Raw genomic sequence first — 12550 nt, forward strand, 5'->3', positions numbered from 1 at the left:
GCTTTTATCACGTTATGCAGCATTAAGTATCTAAGCCTCACTTCATGTTCCTCCAGAGATTACAAGCTCTGGTGTTGAAATCTCAAAAATACACCAGGGTAATTAGCCCAGACTAGTTTGAATTTTTTTCCCCTTATATTTCTTGTCTATGTTATCTGATTCTAATAAAACATTTTCCCCAGCTATTTAAATATTTAAAGTTCATGTCATCTGAAGATTATTAATCCTTTCACTGCTACTTTTATAGAAAACTTTTCACCCCCCTTCCCCTAGTGCTAGGTTTATTTTTAGATACATAATAAAATACAAAAATACATGTTTTAATATTTCATTACTATGTAAAACTTGAAACTGGCAATGTTTGGGAAGTTTTAAGGGAAATACCCTTTCTTCAAGTTGGTTCAAAATTGTAGACATATATGGCAGTGAAAGAGTTAAGGTTATCTTTGGAGTGGAAGAAGGTAGGTTATCTTCATGTAACTTTATACATGGGAAACAGAGTCATTGACATTTTAAAGTGGTAACTTTGTTTATTGTTTTACAAGTCTGTAGCACATACAATTTTGAGCAAAACATTGATTAAATGGCCAAGGGGATCACTGATTGATAAAGTTTGGAGTCCTAATAATTTTGACTCCTTCATTCAGTCAGGTTGATTTCTTTACTATTTCTTTATTTTTTTGTCTTTAACAGTAATATGTACAAAGTTTGGTATAAATCAGAGTTGGTAGAATGTTATCTGTTGTGTGATTTGTAACATGGCTTCTGTTTAACATTTGCAGAATGGAAAAAATTTACATATTGCATTAATTGTTGGAATCCTGGACTTATTGAACTAAATCTGCTGAAATCTGTGTATTTTATGTGATTAAAAGTTGGCAAAAATATGATTGTTGAAAGAGAATTGAAATGATTTATGGTTATCATGTAAGTATACTAGGTGTTATAGTTTTATTTCGGTGGTAGACTGTAATAGTTCATTAAAACTTATTTATTATTCTTAGCGGTATCTACACTGTTGGTTCATTTCATACTTCAGACAAAATTCCATTATCTACCAGAAAGTGTTGCTGTTGTGTTTCTTGGTAAGTATCTGTTATATGTTTCTGATGAAGTTAATATGAAGTCTTGAAATCTATGAAAAGCCTAGAATTTGAAAAGATATCTGTTGAAACCTAAAAACTCAAAAGTTAGTAGTTTTACTTAATGTAGTTAGTATTAATTTGTATTTTGCAAGTTCAATGTGCACTGAAGTTGTAGTATAGAAATCCTACCCAAATCCACCTCCCAGTGATATACATTTCATATCTACAAAGTTCTAAAGTTTTCTATAGTTTTAGTATTGGGACATTAATAAATCCATTTGATATCATACACAAAAGTTAACCTAATGTGTTACTTCTGTAGCTTGAGTGGTCAAGGAACTTGTTTGCTGTTTCATGCGATAGTTATGTTTTGTGCTGCTTGACCTTGTGCATGGAGGATCGCTTTGTGTTACCACCAAGTTAGAGTGACAGTCATGATTCTTGCAACCCTCTTTTTTTTATTGGTCAGCTGTAGTGAGAATGTGTGTTGTTTGTACAGTTTTATGGAGATTAGCTTTGGCTTTAAAAGAGTCAAGATGCACTGTAAACTGCTATATTTTCACATAGGTTATTGTGGTTGCCAACCTAGCATTGTCATACTTTAATTTCAAGTTTGTTTTATTTTACCTTATTTCCAAAACATACATACTTCCCCTCACATTACAGCTATTAATCAACTTCCAGGGTTTCTTCCTTTGCCCATCTAAGCATTGGTCTCATTTTTTTCTCACTTGCTCCAATTTTTATACCCCACTTAATTGCCCTTGGTGATATTTGTCTCATGATCACCACCTACGTCAGTGCACTCTCTATCCTGGTACTGTATGTAAGCACCACATTCAGATAACGTTATTACTTTTTCTCGACAAAGTGTTCAATAACAGGTTTCTCTGTGCTATGATTGTTGGAAATACTTTGAGCATTTTTTGTACAAAAAAAAGATTTTGTTTGACAATCCAATATATGGCATCAATGGCAAATCCTAGACTTTGGCTTTGGTTTATCATGCTTATATATATTGTATGTATATATATATATATATATATATATACTTGTATAACAGTAATTAAAACATAAAAATATCCTAAATTGTCATAGAAAAATGCATAAACTAAAAATAAATTAGCACTTAGCATAATAACTAATACTAAATTAGTGCCATCTGGCATTTACTATCCTACTATGCACTGCAATCACGAGTGATATACTACCAAGATGTTTAACGCATGCTGATAGGCTGAACTGTCTTTGCTGAATCAATCACATAGATGACACATATAATCAGTACTTGCACAGTCACTGTGGTCAACAATGGTTGAAAATAACATCTTGTGTCATTGCTTTTTCAAAACTGCAGTACTTATATATTTGTGCTAGTAATGGATGAGATTCAAATATTTTTATATTGACTAAAACATTATTTCTTTTTAACTCATTTACCACTGGTAAATGTGGTAACATGAAAAATATGCCACTTTATGGCATAAATGCTCGGATTATTATTTCCTGGATGGAGGCAAATCAGGTCTCTCCTATCCCACCTCTGATATCTAGCATCGCTCAACAATCTCTGTTGAGACTGTCAGTGATGTTATTCGTAGTGAGATGGAGGCATACATTTGGTCAAGCAGCATCTCTCCAGGGGGGGTTCTGAGGCTGCTTTTTTCGATGATCCAGGACAGTCTGGAGAGAATTTGGACTCTTTTTCTAGCACCTTCCTTTATTCATTTGGCTTTTTAGGAAGCCACTTTGGGATAAGCTGCCTCAGGCTCCTTTTCTTCAGTTGGTCCATTGAGTGTGTGATGTTTTGGGTTTTTCTCCAGTTGATTTTGAGCCCACAACTTATTTGATGGCTGAAAGGTCTGGGAGGAAATACTTAGTTTTCCTTCCATCCAGTGACATTGTGATTTATGCAGGTAGATTTACTGTTCAGTTACATGTAGGAACAGCTATGCCTTGTCTGCCAAAGCTGTCAGAACTATGTGATTTAGCCTACTACCACCAGGTGAAAGAATATTCTGACACTCATAGTACATCTGCTTCTGGAAATTTGGGGTTCTGGAGCGGAGTCTGTAGTTAACCTGAATATATCACAACTTTCTAGGATTCATCTTACCCTATATACAGTCCCAAGTTATTTATAAGAACAGGAAGTCTGACTCTTACTTACTTCTCCTTCTCCCACTGTATAGATGGTTCTTTCTCTTTTACAAATATGGCATCACTCGATTCCCTCATGTCTTTAGGACAAGTGCACAAGAGATCCCTTCAATGGTTTTGATGTGATCACTGGATCATGAAAAGTGATTCACTAGATTCCCTCATTTCTTTATTCAGGATCATTTTCTTCAATTTCGAGGGGTGGTTAGATCAGAACAATAATAAGATATGGGTTCCTCTGCCACCACCTCGTCCAGAGATCCATCTCTTCACGAATGCTTATGGGGTGTGTATCTCAATGGTCAGGAATTCCAAGATCTACACATGAATGACGAGGCTTTCCTACTCCACATTTTAGACCTTTTTGCTTTTCAAAAGGTGATGTCTCATGGTCTGCGTTTATTTAGGACAAAATCGTCAGGCTTCATTCTGACAATTCCATGGTGATGTCTTGCATTTCCCGTCAAGTGGGGACTTGGTCTAGGGCTCTTTGTTTTCGAATCTTGGATCTCCTTTCTTGGGACCACTCCTATTATATCACCCTTCTAGCTGGAAATGATCCATGGGGAATGACTTTGATAGCAGATCAGTTATCTCCACCCAAGCAGATTCTCCCAACAGAATAGATCATGAGGTTTCTTTGTTGGATTGGCTCTCATTTTAAAACACTTATAATATTTGTGTTGGTCACTCATTGGAACATCCAACTAATGGCAATATGGTATACAGTACTTCACCCTCTGGCTTTGACTTTAGATGCATTCAGTCAAGACAGGACAGGATTACACCTCTAGGCTTTCCCTCCAATTTATATGTTACCCAAGGTACTAGCTATGATTTGTTCCAACCCATTTTTGGGTCCTGTTGATAGCACCAGATTGGCAGCTAAACCCTGGTTTGTGCTTCTGTGGTACCTTCGGGAGTGCCCACCTCTTCCACTTCCTCTTTGGTCATCTCTGTGGAGGAACAATGATCTGACATCATACACCCAACTATTCAGAAGCTCAGGCAGAGGTTACACAGTCCTTTGCATGGAATTGGGGTTTAATTTCTAAGGTTGCCATGTATCTGTCTCAGTCTTTGCTTTGTCCTGTGATGGATATTTATCAACTGAATTGTCACACATATCAAAAATGGTGTATTGAGAAAAAGTTGAACACACTTTGATCAGAAGTGCTAAACATAACTCGTTTTTCAACGTTGCTCTTCAACAAGGGTTTTGCATCTTATCACCCTGTTTAAGATGGCCTTATCAACAACTGTTTCGATAGTCGAGACAAAAATTCTTTGAGTCCCCAGTACCCTCTGGCTTCCTCAAGTTGCTTTGGGTCCTTTGTTCAAAAGAACCATCCCATTTACCTAACTGGTATATTACAGTTACATTATATACCCTTTCTCAACACCCATTTGTGACTTTATCCTCATGTGTCATGTATCACCTTTCCCTGAAGGTTTATGTTTCATTGCTGCTGACATACAGACATCGCTGGTCAGAGTAGTATGCACTGATTGTGCACAGGATGTATTATCATTCTACCTATGCCCTCAGACTGGTTCTTCTTCCCTAAGACACTGTCAGCCAGGGAAAGGGATAAATTCTTTTCACCATTTCATCTGATCACTATTTCTCATTTCTATGACCGATCAGCTTTTGATCATTTGTTATGTCTAGTGAGGGCCTTGAAGGTTTTGTTGCCCAAACTAATGCTTTTAGAGATGCTAGACAATGACTTTCTATTCATTGGGATCATTCCGTTTCCCAGGATTTTCCCCAGTTATATTGATGAGATGGGTACAAAATTGATAAATAATCCTTATTCTAAGCTCTCTTTGAAGGTGAGGAATCTTCTGTGAGTCATTTCAAATCAGATTTGTTACGTTTCTATGTCCTTAGCAGCCTAGTTGAAATGTCCGCTGGAGGACATTGTGCGAGTTGGTATGTGGACATCCCATAATACTTTTATCTCACATTATCTTCACCTGAGGGTTTTTTACTACTCCCTGTAGCTATTTTAACCACTTCCACTAGATTATACAGAGGGGTGAGTATTTTCATTGCTACACTTCTATCTACTTTATCTCTCAGGGTCCCTTACTTCGTTTCACAGTATCCCACTCTGTAGTGAGTTTTGCCCAGTGCAGGTGTGCTTCTATCTAACCAATTCTGCACTAGCAACCACTTATTCAATATACTTTATCTAGGTTGCAACAGATTCTCTAGAAATGAAATGTTCCATAAGGCCACCTAGAGGCTGACTGGGTGGTATTACTGTATCCAGCTGGAATGCCACTCATGGACTGTCATGAGAAAAGCAGAAGGGTATCCTGCCTATCTGTGCTGATCATCGGATTGAATAAATCGGGGTCTATTTTCTTTTAAACATTTAGGGAACTTGGTTTACCTTTTGCACTGTTTCCAGAACACTGATCCTCCGGATTCTCCAACGTGCACACCCCAGATTCTACTACTTGAGCTAGGGAGTCCTTACCACACCCGGTTTCCAGTCACAGGGGTGGTGGACAGAGGCTTTTCCTTCAGAGTGTTAGAGTGAATTTCCTCCTCTTGGATAAGAGGGCAAAATTGGGGATCCTCTTAACCTGTTCCCTGAATGTTGGTATGAGAGGCACCAGCCTATGTGGGAGCCTGCTTGTAACACTAGTTCAGATTGGACATTCAGCTGTCTGATTGGGATGAGCATGGCCCTTCTTTTTGATCAATATTGGTTCAGTACATTGTTCAAAGAAGAGGGTCTATTGTTTTTTCATAATTCCAAATGCAGAATGGTCCTATTCTGGGTCCTTGGTTGATTACAGTTTGTTCCACATCCTCTTCATAATTCCATTGGTAAGTGAAATTTACCTTGTCCACACAGTTGGGGAGTAAGGATGAGTGGTCATAATCCCAGACCAGTTGATTTCTGTTTCCTCAGGTTGAGTATGGCATACAGGATCCTATCATTCCAAGTTTGGGGTGTAGCTTTTCGGACTTCTTCTGGTTGAGGAGAAGGTTTGTCTATTTTGGTATTGCTCACCTTCAGTCATGATTCCTGTGCCTCTGAATGCATCACTCTATGGCTCCACTCTATGGGGATCCATTCATAAGTGTATATATATATATATATAACATAACATAATTTTTTGAGACAACATGGGACCTAATGGTCCATCTTGGCTGTTCCATTTTCTAAACTAAATTAAAATAATTAAAAAATAATATTCTTAAAACCAGCTCTTATTATTCATGTTCTTATCAAGCTTTTTCTTAAACTCACTTAAATTTAATGCCTCTACAACATCCGAAGGCAACCCATTTCAAAGGCCAATCATCCTGTTAGAAAAATGAAACTGTTTTAGCTGAAGATGACTCCTACTTTCCCAAGATTTATATTTGTGTCCCCTAATCCTACTGTTCTCACTCTCAAATATGAAAAAAGATGATGCACAAATTCCGTTTACAATCTTAAACACCTCAATCAGATCACATTACTCTTCATTTTTCAAGAGAAAACAATTTGAGAGATTTTAGTCTCTCCTTGTATGACAATTTCTCCATTCCAGGCACCATTCCAGTAACCCTTCTCTGAACCCTTTCCAGCAATTCAATGTCCTTCCTAGGGTAAGGAGCCCAAGACTGAACACAATATTCTTAATATGGCCTAACCAGCAACCTGTACAAAGAAATTATAACCTCTTTAGACTTGTATTCAATATTTCTGTAGATACAACCTAAAATGCTATTTGCCTTACCACTAGCAACATCACACTTCTTGGATGACTTTAGAGAATGATCGACTATTACACCAAGATCCTTTTCTTTCATAACACTATTAAGGTTATTCACACCCAAATTATGCTTATAATTCAAATTATGATAACCCACATGCATTATCTTGCATTTATTATAATTAAAACCCACCTACCATTTATTTGCCCAGCTCACTAAATGATCTAAATCCTTTTGTAAATCAGCAGCATCCTCTTCACAGCTAGCAACACCCAAAAACGTAATATAATCAGCAAATTTAAGTAAATTATTGACTATTCCTTCATCTATGTCATTGATGTAAATCAAAAAGAGCAAAGGCTCTAAGACTAAGCCTTGAGGTACCCCACATATAACATTAATCCAGTTTGACTAAATTCCATTTATAACAACCCTCTACTTTCTTCCATCCAGCCAGTTTTCTATCCAATTTGCTAACTTATCTCCAACACCTACAGAGGTAATTGTTTTACAAGCCTTTTATGTGGCACCCTGTCAAATGCTTTTTGGAAATCCAGATACACCAAACCTACACCCTTACCCTCATCTACATAAGCAGTAACCATTTCAAAGAATGTCAAAAGATTTGTAAAGCAAGATTTTTCCCTAGTGAAACCATGCTGACCATTCAATAAAATTCTAAACTTTGTTAAATGACTTTGCAAAGCATCTTTTATCAGACTCTTCAAACTTTTCCCCCAACATCAGCCCCTACATGTGCCCCAAAAACTGCATCTCTGTTAGCACTTATATATATATTGTGGTCCAACTGCCTTAGCCACCAATGTAAGATATAGGGACCATGGCCCTATAATTCCAACCCTTCAGCAGTGGATCATCAGCTATCTGGTTGGGGCCTGGCCAGTAGTGATGATAATCCAGTACATGAATTAAGTTCCAGGATTCCAAATTTCTTTTGACACATCCATGATGTATGCAGACACTTTCTGTATGGATAATGCCCTCACTGGCCTCTCCTCCTTATCACTGTAGGATTCTAGCTGTAGTGTGAGAGGAGGTAAGTATATTTTAGAAGTTAACATTTTCTTAAATTAAAAATGTATATCCAATAATACTTACCTCTCCTCTCCTTGCACCCCATTTAGAACCAATGTTAGGTGCTTATATATAGTACCAGGATAGAGAGCGCATTGATGCAGTGAAGAGTGTCACAAAACAAATATTACCAAGGGCAATTAAGTGGGGTATAAAAGACTGGAGCGAGCAAGAAAAATTAGACCACTGCTTAGATGGGCAAAGTAAGAAACCCTGGTAATCGAGTAATAGCTGTAGTGTGAGTGTAGGTAAGTATTATTGGAAATACATTTTCAATTTAAGAAAATATTGAATTTTGACTTTGGAACCCAAAGGTAATTGTACAATGTAAAGTAAACAAAATGTTTGTCACATGTTTGCTAAATGTGGAACTGTCATTCTCAACATTTCCTCACTGGTAGTGAAAAAAAAAGAGAAGGATGACAAGGGAATATGGACATGGTCAGGTTGATACAGGAGTACCAGTCATTAGTTCAACCTCACCACTGTGATAAATGTACAACAAACACAAAATGCATATTACAGTAGCTACATAACCCAAGCTATTGTTTCATAAAGGTAGGGGTGCTTATGAAGTTTTTTTGCTGAAGTACTAAGAAGGCTCTGGATTGCTCTACCAAGTGCATAAATTACCACTTAAGTGAAGCTGAGGCTGATTGGGCCAACAATTAGTTGCTTGAGAAATTAACAGTTGAAAAGAGTGTTGTGACCCTTACTTTCTGAGCTACTTGGTGATGAGACATACAATTTATGCAGTATATATGTATAATTATACATACATGTTTATACATGTATTGAAATTTATTTGCTTTCAAAAGCTATGGCAGCTGATGTTGATAGATGTAATATGATTGGGAAAGATTAATAGGAATTTGAAAATGTCTAAAAGCTGAAAGAGAATTGTGATCCTTTCTTTTGGATTTTCATGGTGAAATACCTCGAGATATTTTGTGTTAGCCACTCAACTCTAATGAAAAAGCAAGTGATGAAAGCTAGAGAACCTAGAACATTAGCAGTTATCATGTTGTTCACTGTAGAACATATCTGGAGAAAGATAGTTGCCTGGGTGCATATACAAGCATTATATTAGAGACATAATAACCTGTAACTGTATAATAGTATAGACAAAATAATAAATCTGCATGTGGAAAATTGATCAAGTAAGTGCAAATGTAAAAAAGAAGACTGGCAAAGAAGACATAGTGGTGGACTGTATGTTACAGGTATGACATTTCTTATATGATACCTTATCTCCCTTCACATAATAGCTTTCCTCAATTTGTGCTGCCCTCTTTATGATTAATTTTTTCTTGCCACTAGCCTTGAGGCTCCCAACTAACATAACCTGTTTTCACATTGTATAGCTATGTTGTAGCATGCAAATGAGCATGCAACAACCCTCTACTACTAGGAGTGACATAACCTCCTAGTGCAGCTGACTCCCTCTATACTGTAGAGTACAAACATCACTTCTGAATTCAGCAGTTGTGTGTAACAAAATTTTTTTTTTTTTTGCTCAGGAACTTTTTTGTATCTCCACATTATTTTATTAATACCAGTAATTTCCACTTTGTCAGGTGTGAGACAACAAGACATTGATTATGCAAGTCTCACACCTACATTGGCTTCAGGTTTTTTTTTCTTTGTCAGCAGAGTGATGGCTTTTGTGTGGTAAGTGGTGGAGTAGTAGTTCATGTGGCCTGTGCCTTCTTTGGTACCAGATATACCTTCACCTATGTTTTTCATTCATGACAGAAGGGATTTTGCTAGTTTTCCAATACCTACCTTTGCCTAATCTTACACCCATGCTATCTTGAATCACCCTAAGCTGTTTTCATAATTTTTGGACTAGGTTTCTCAATTATGTTTCACTCCTTCTCTTTGTAGTTTGTTCCCTGCTTCTTCTTTTTATGTTGTTTTTTAATTTCTCTCCAGACATGCTAGTCCATATTCAATTACTTTTACCATTATTTTGGTGCATGTACAATTTATCCTCCTTCCTTTGTTGCCTCATATGACCAGGCCTAACTTTGCATTGTATTGCCTTGCTTCAACTCCTAAATTCTGGAGGCTTTTCATCAGACTTGGGGGGTTAGATCCTCTGTCTTTTGTTCATCTTGTCTTAGGCTTCAGTTTCTCACCTTGATCTTACACTCTATACCCATTTTGTTATTTTTCCTCCATACACCTCTTTTGCATGGTAATCCATCATTCCCTGGCTGGGTTTTTAGTGAATGCTTGCTCACTTATCTTCTCTATGATGCCATGTTTATCTTCCTTGGCTTTATCCATTCATAGTTGGTTGAACTGTTGCTTGAATTTGGGGTGTGGTGCCCTTGTTACTCAAGTCCTTTTGCCTCCCTTTTCTCTCACATGCCTTCGTTTTTCTCCTTTCACCTGCCTTTTAGGTTTTACTGGAGTGCTTGTTTCTCTAGAGTCATATGTTGAGGCTGTATGTCAATATTCTTGCTTATCCTCACTGGTTTATTGTCTCTCTCATGCTCCTTCTTTGCCTCTATCTTCTTTCTTCCTGCTTGCTCTACTTTCCCTCTCACCACTTCCCATTCCTCTGTTCCCATCCATCCTCCCACTGATTGTAGACTTCAGTGCTGTCAGTCTTGGTGGTGACTATCCTATAAGCTAGGATTGATTTTTCTTGTTTACTTAGGTCTATGGTCTTTTGCCCTTCAGTTGCAGCCAGTTGTGAAGTACTGGAGTTCTATTAGTTAGCCTTACCCTTTGTTTTTTCCCTCTCCTACTCCATTGTCTGCTGTTCCTGTTATTTTTCCTCCTCCAAAGGATCTTCTTGCCAGTACCCATGGTACTGTTGGACCTAATGGCTAAAAACCATCGGATGGGTTTTTTCATCCTTTTCCTGAATTTATTACTGTCTTTTCGTTTTTCCCAAGGAATCTATAGCTAGGCATTAAGTCTTAGTCATTTTTTGTCTCAGTCAGTTTCTCGAACTTTCTCAATTTACCAACCTACAGTGGTATTTTACCCCAGATCTTGGGATGACCAAGATAGACTTCTCAGATGCTTCTTTTCTAATTTGGCTCCATCCCAACAAGCCTCCTACACCCATCCATTCCTCTTTCTTCAGGAGGCAGTGTGTCTGGGTTGGTTGGTCAACCTGCATAAGTCGCATATCACACCCATTTAGTTTCTCATTCATTTTTTGTCTTTTAGTTTGCATCTCTACTGGGCCCAGCCTTCTCTTCTTCTTTTGAGGAATGTAGAGTGGACCAGATGAAAAATTCCCAATAGTGCCTGGTTTTGGACTGGACAAATCTACCACATGCAGTTCACTCCTTTGGTTGGCTTTCTTCCATCCCACTGCTGCCTGGATGTCAGTTTATGGGTGGTCTGGTGTTTGATTGGTGCAGGACCAGCCAACATAAGTCCTCACACATGTGGTTGATAGGGAACCTCCTTCTTCCATGGACTGGATAAAACATTCCCAATGTTGCCTGATTTTGGACTGGAGTTGGCCCACCACATTTGCCTTCCACCTTCCTTTGGTCGCTTGGATGTCAGGTTCCTGGGTGATCTGGTGTTGGTTGAGTACTGGGTTTGCACACGTGCCCTACCTAGGTTGTCAGAACAGAACATGCTTTTCCCTTCTGCTTCCTGGTTATTGAGGTGAAGATGATTGGGACTTTCCTTCTTCCGTGGACTAGCATTCTAGCCACTCTACTCCATCAAGCACATCCATTTCCCCTACTGGACTTACTTTCCTTCTGCCCGACTTGGTGACATGTAATTTCATTGTAGGTGAAGAGTATACCCTTGTACAGAAAAGGAGCAGTCTCCCATGGGTGTGCACCTGTACTTTCATGGTATAGGATGTAATGCTTGATGGGAGGGTTCTCTTTGGGCACTCTCCAAAGTGGAGCTCATCTAGGTAACTTTTGCACTGATTCCTCCATTTCAGTGTTTGATTCTAGCTGTTATGTGAGAGGAGGTAAGGTATTGTTGTGTCAGCGAGATCATGTGACTATTGGCACGCCACCTGTTTTCTAGAAGTATCTTGTTCCTTCGTGAATGCCTTAGCATTTACTAGATATGTGTTTTTCTGGTATATAAATAAGACGCTCACAACGTGATGGAATAATGTGTGTGTGTAGATAGTGAGTAATTGAACTGCAGTCAGAAGTACTGTTGACGTTTGTTGATATAGCATTTGTTATAGAGCGATTGTTGAAAATAAGTGTATCGTAAAGTTGTATTCGGAAAGAATAAACCAGTTTTATTAAGTAAGGACTTGTGTCGCTAAAGTTTCATCGGAACGAAGTTACGGAAAGTTAATTAACAAACGGAGACGTAACAAATTGGTGTCAGAGAGTAGGACAAAAAAAAATGGAAACGAAAAGCGGCAAATCAAACTACAGCATAGCAGACTTGATGGCTGCAATACAAGAAGAGCAAAAGAAACAAGAAGAACGAGAAGAGAAATTACAACAGTTGTTAGAGGAAAAAAAAAGAA

The 12550-nt window shown here is 38.0% G+C and overlaps 1 protein-coding gene across 3 annotated transcripts in view; it reads left to right on the plus strand.

Annotated features, from left to right (window-relative positions):
• Nucleotides 1-12550, plus strand: part of LOC106467371 (sodium/hydrogen exchanger 8-like) — a 158889-nt gene that overhangs the window by 51473 nt on the left and 94866 nt on the right. For all 3 annotated transcript variants that reach the window (XM_022395538.1, XM_022395537.1, XM_022395539.1), the window contains one exon: nucleotides 1005-1085. In XM_022395538.1, coding sequence (XP_022251246.1) covers nucleotides 1005-1085 — 81 coding nt within the window. The remainder of the gene's footprint in view (nucleotides 1-1004; nucleotides 1086-12550) is intronic.

Source organism: Limulus polyphemus, unplaced genomic scaffold, assembly GCF_000517525.1.
Source record: "Limulus polyphemus unplaced genomic scaffold, Limulus_polyphemus-2.1.2 Scaffold2589, whole genome shotgun sequence".
In the NCBI taxonomy this organism is placed as follows: Eukaryota; Metazoa; Arthropoda; class Merostomata; order Xiphosura; family Limulidae; genus Limulus; species Limulus polyphemus.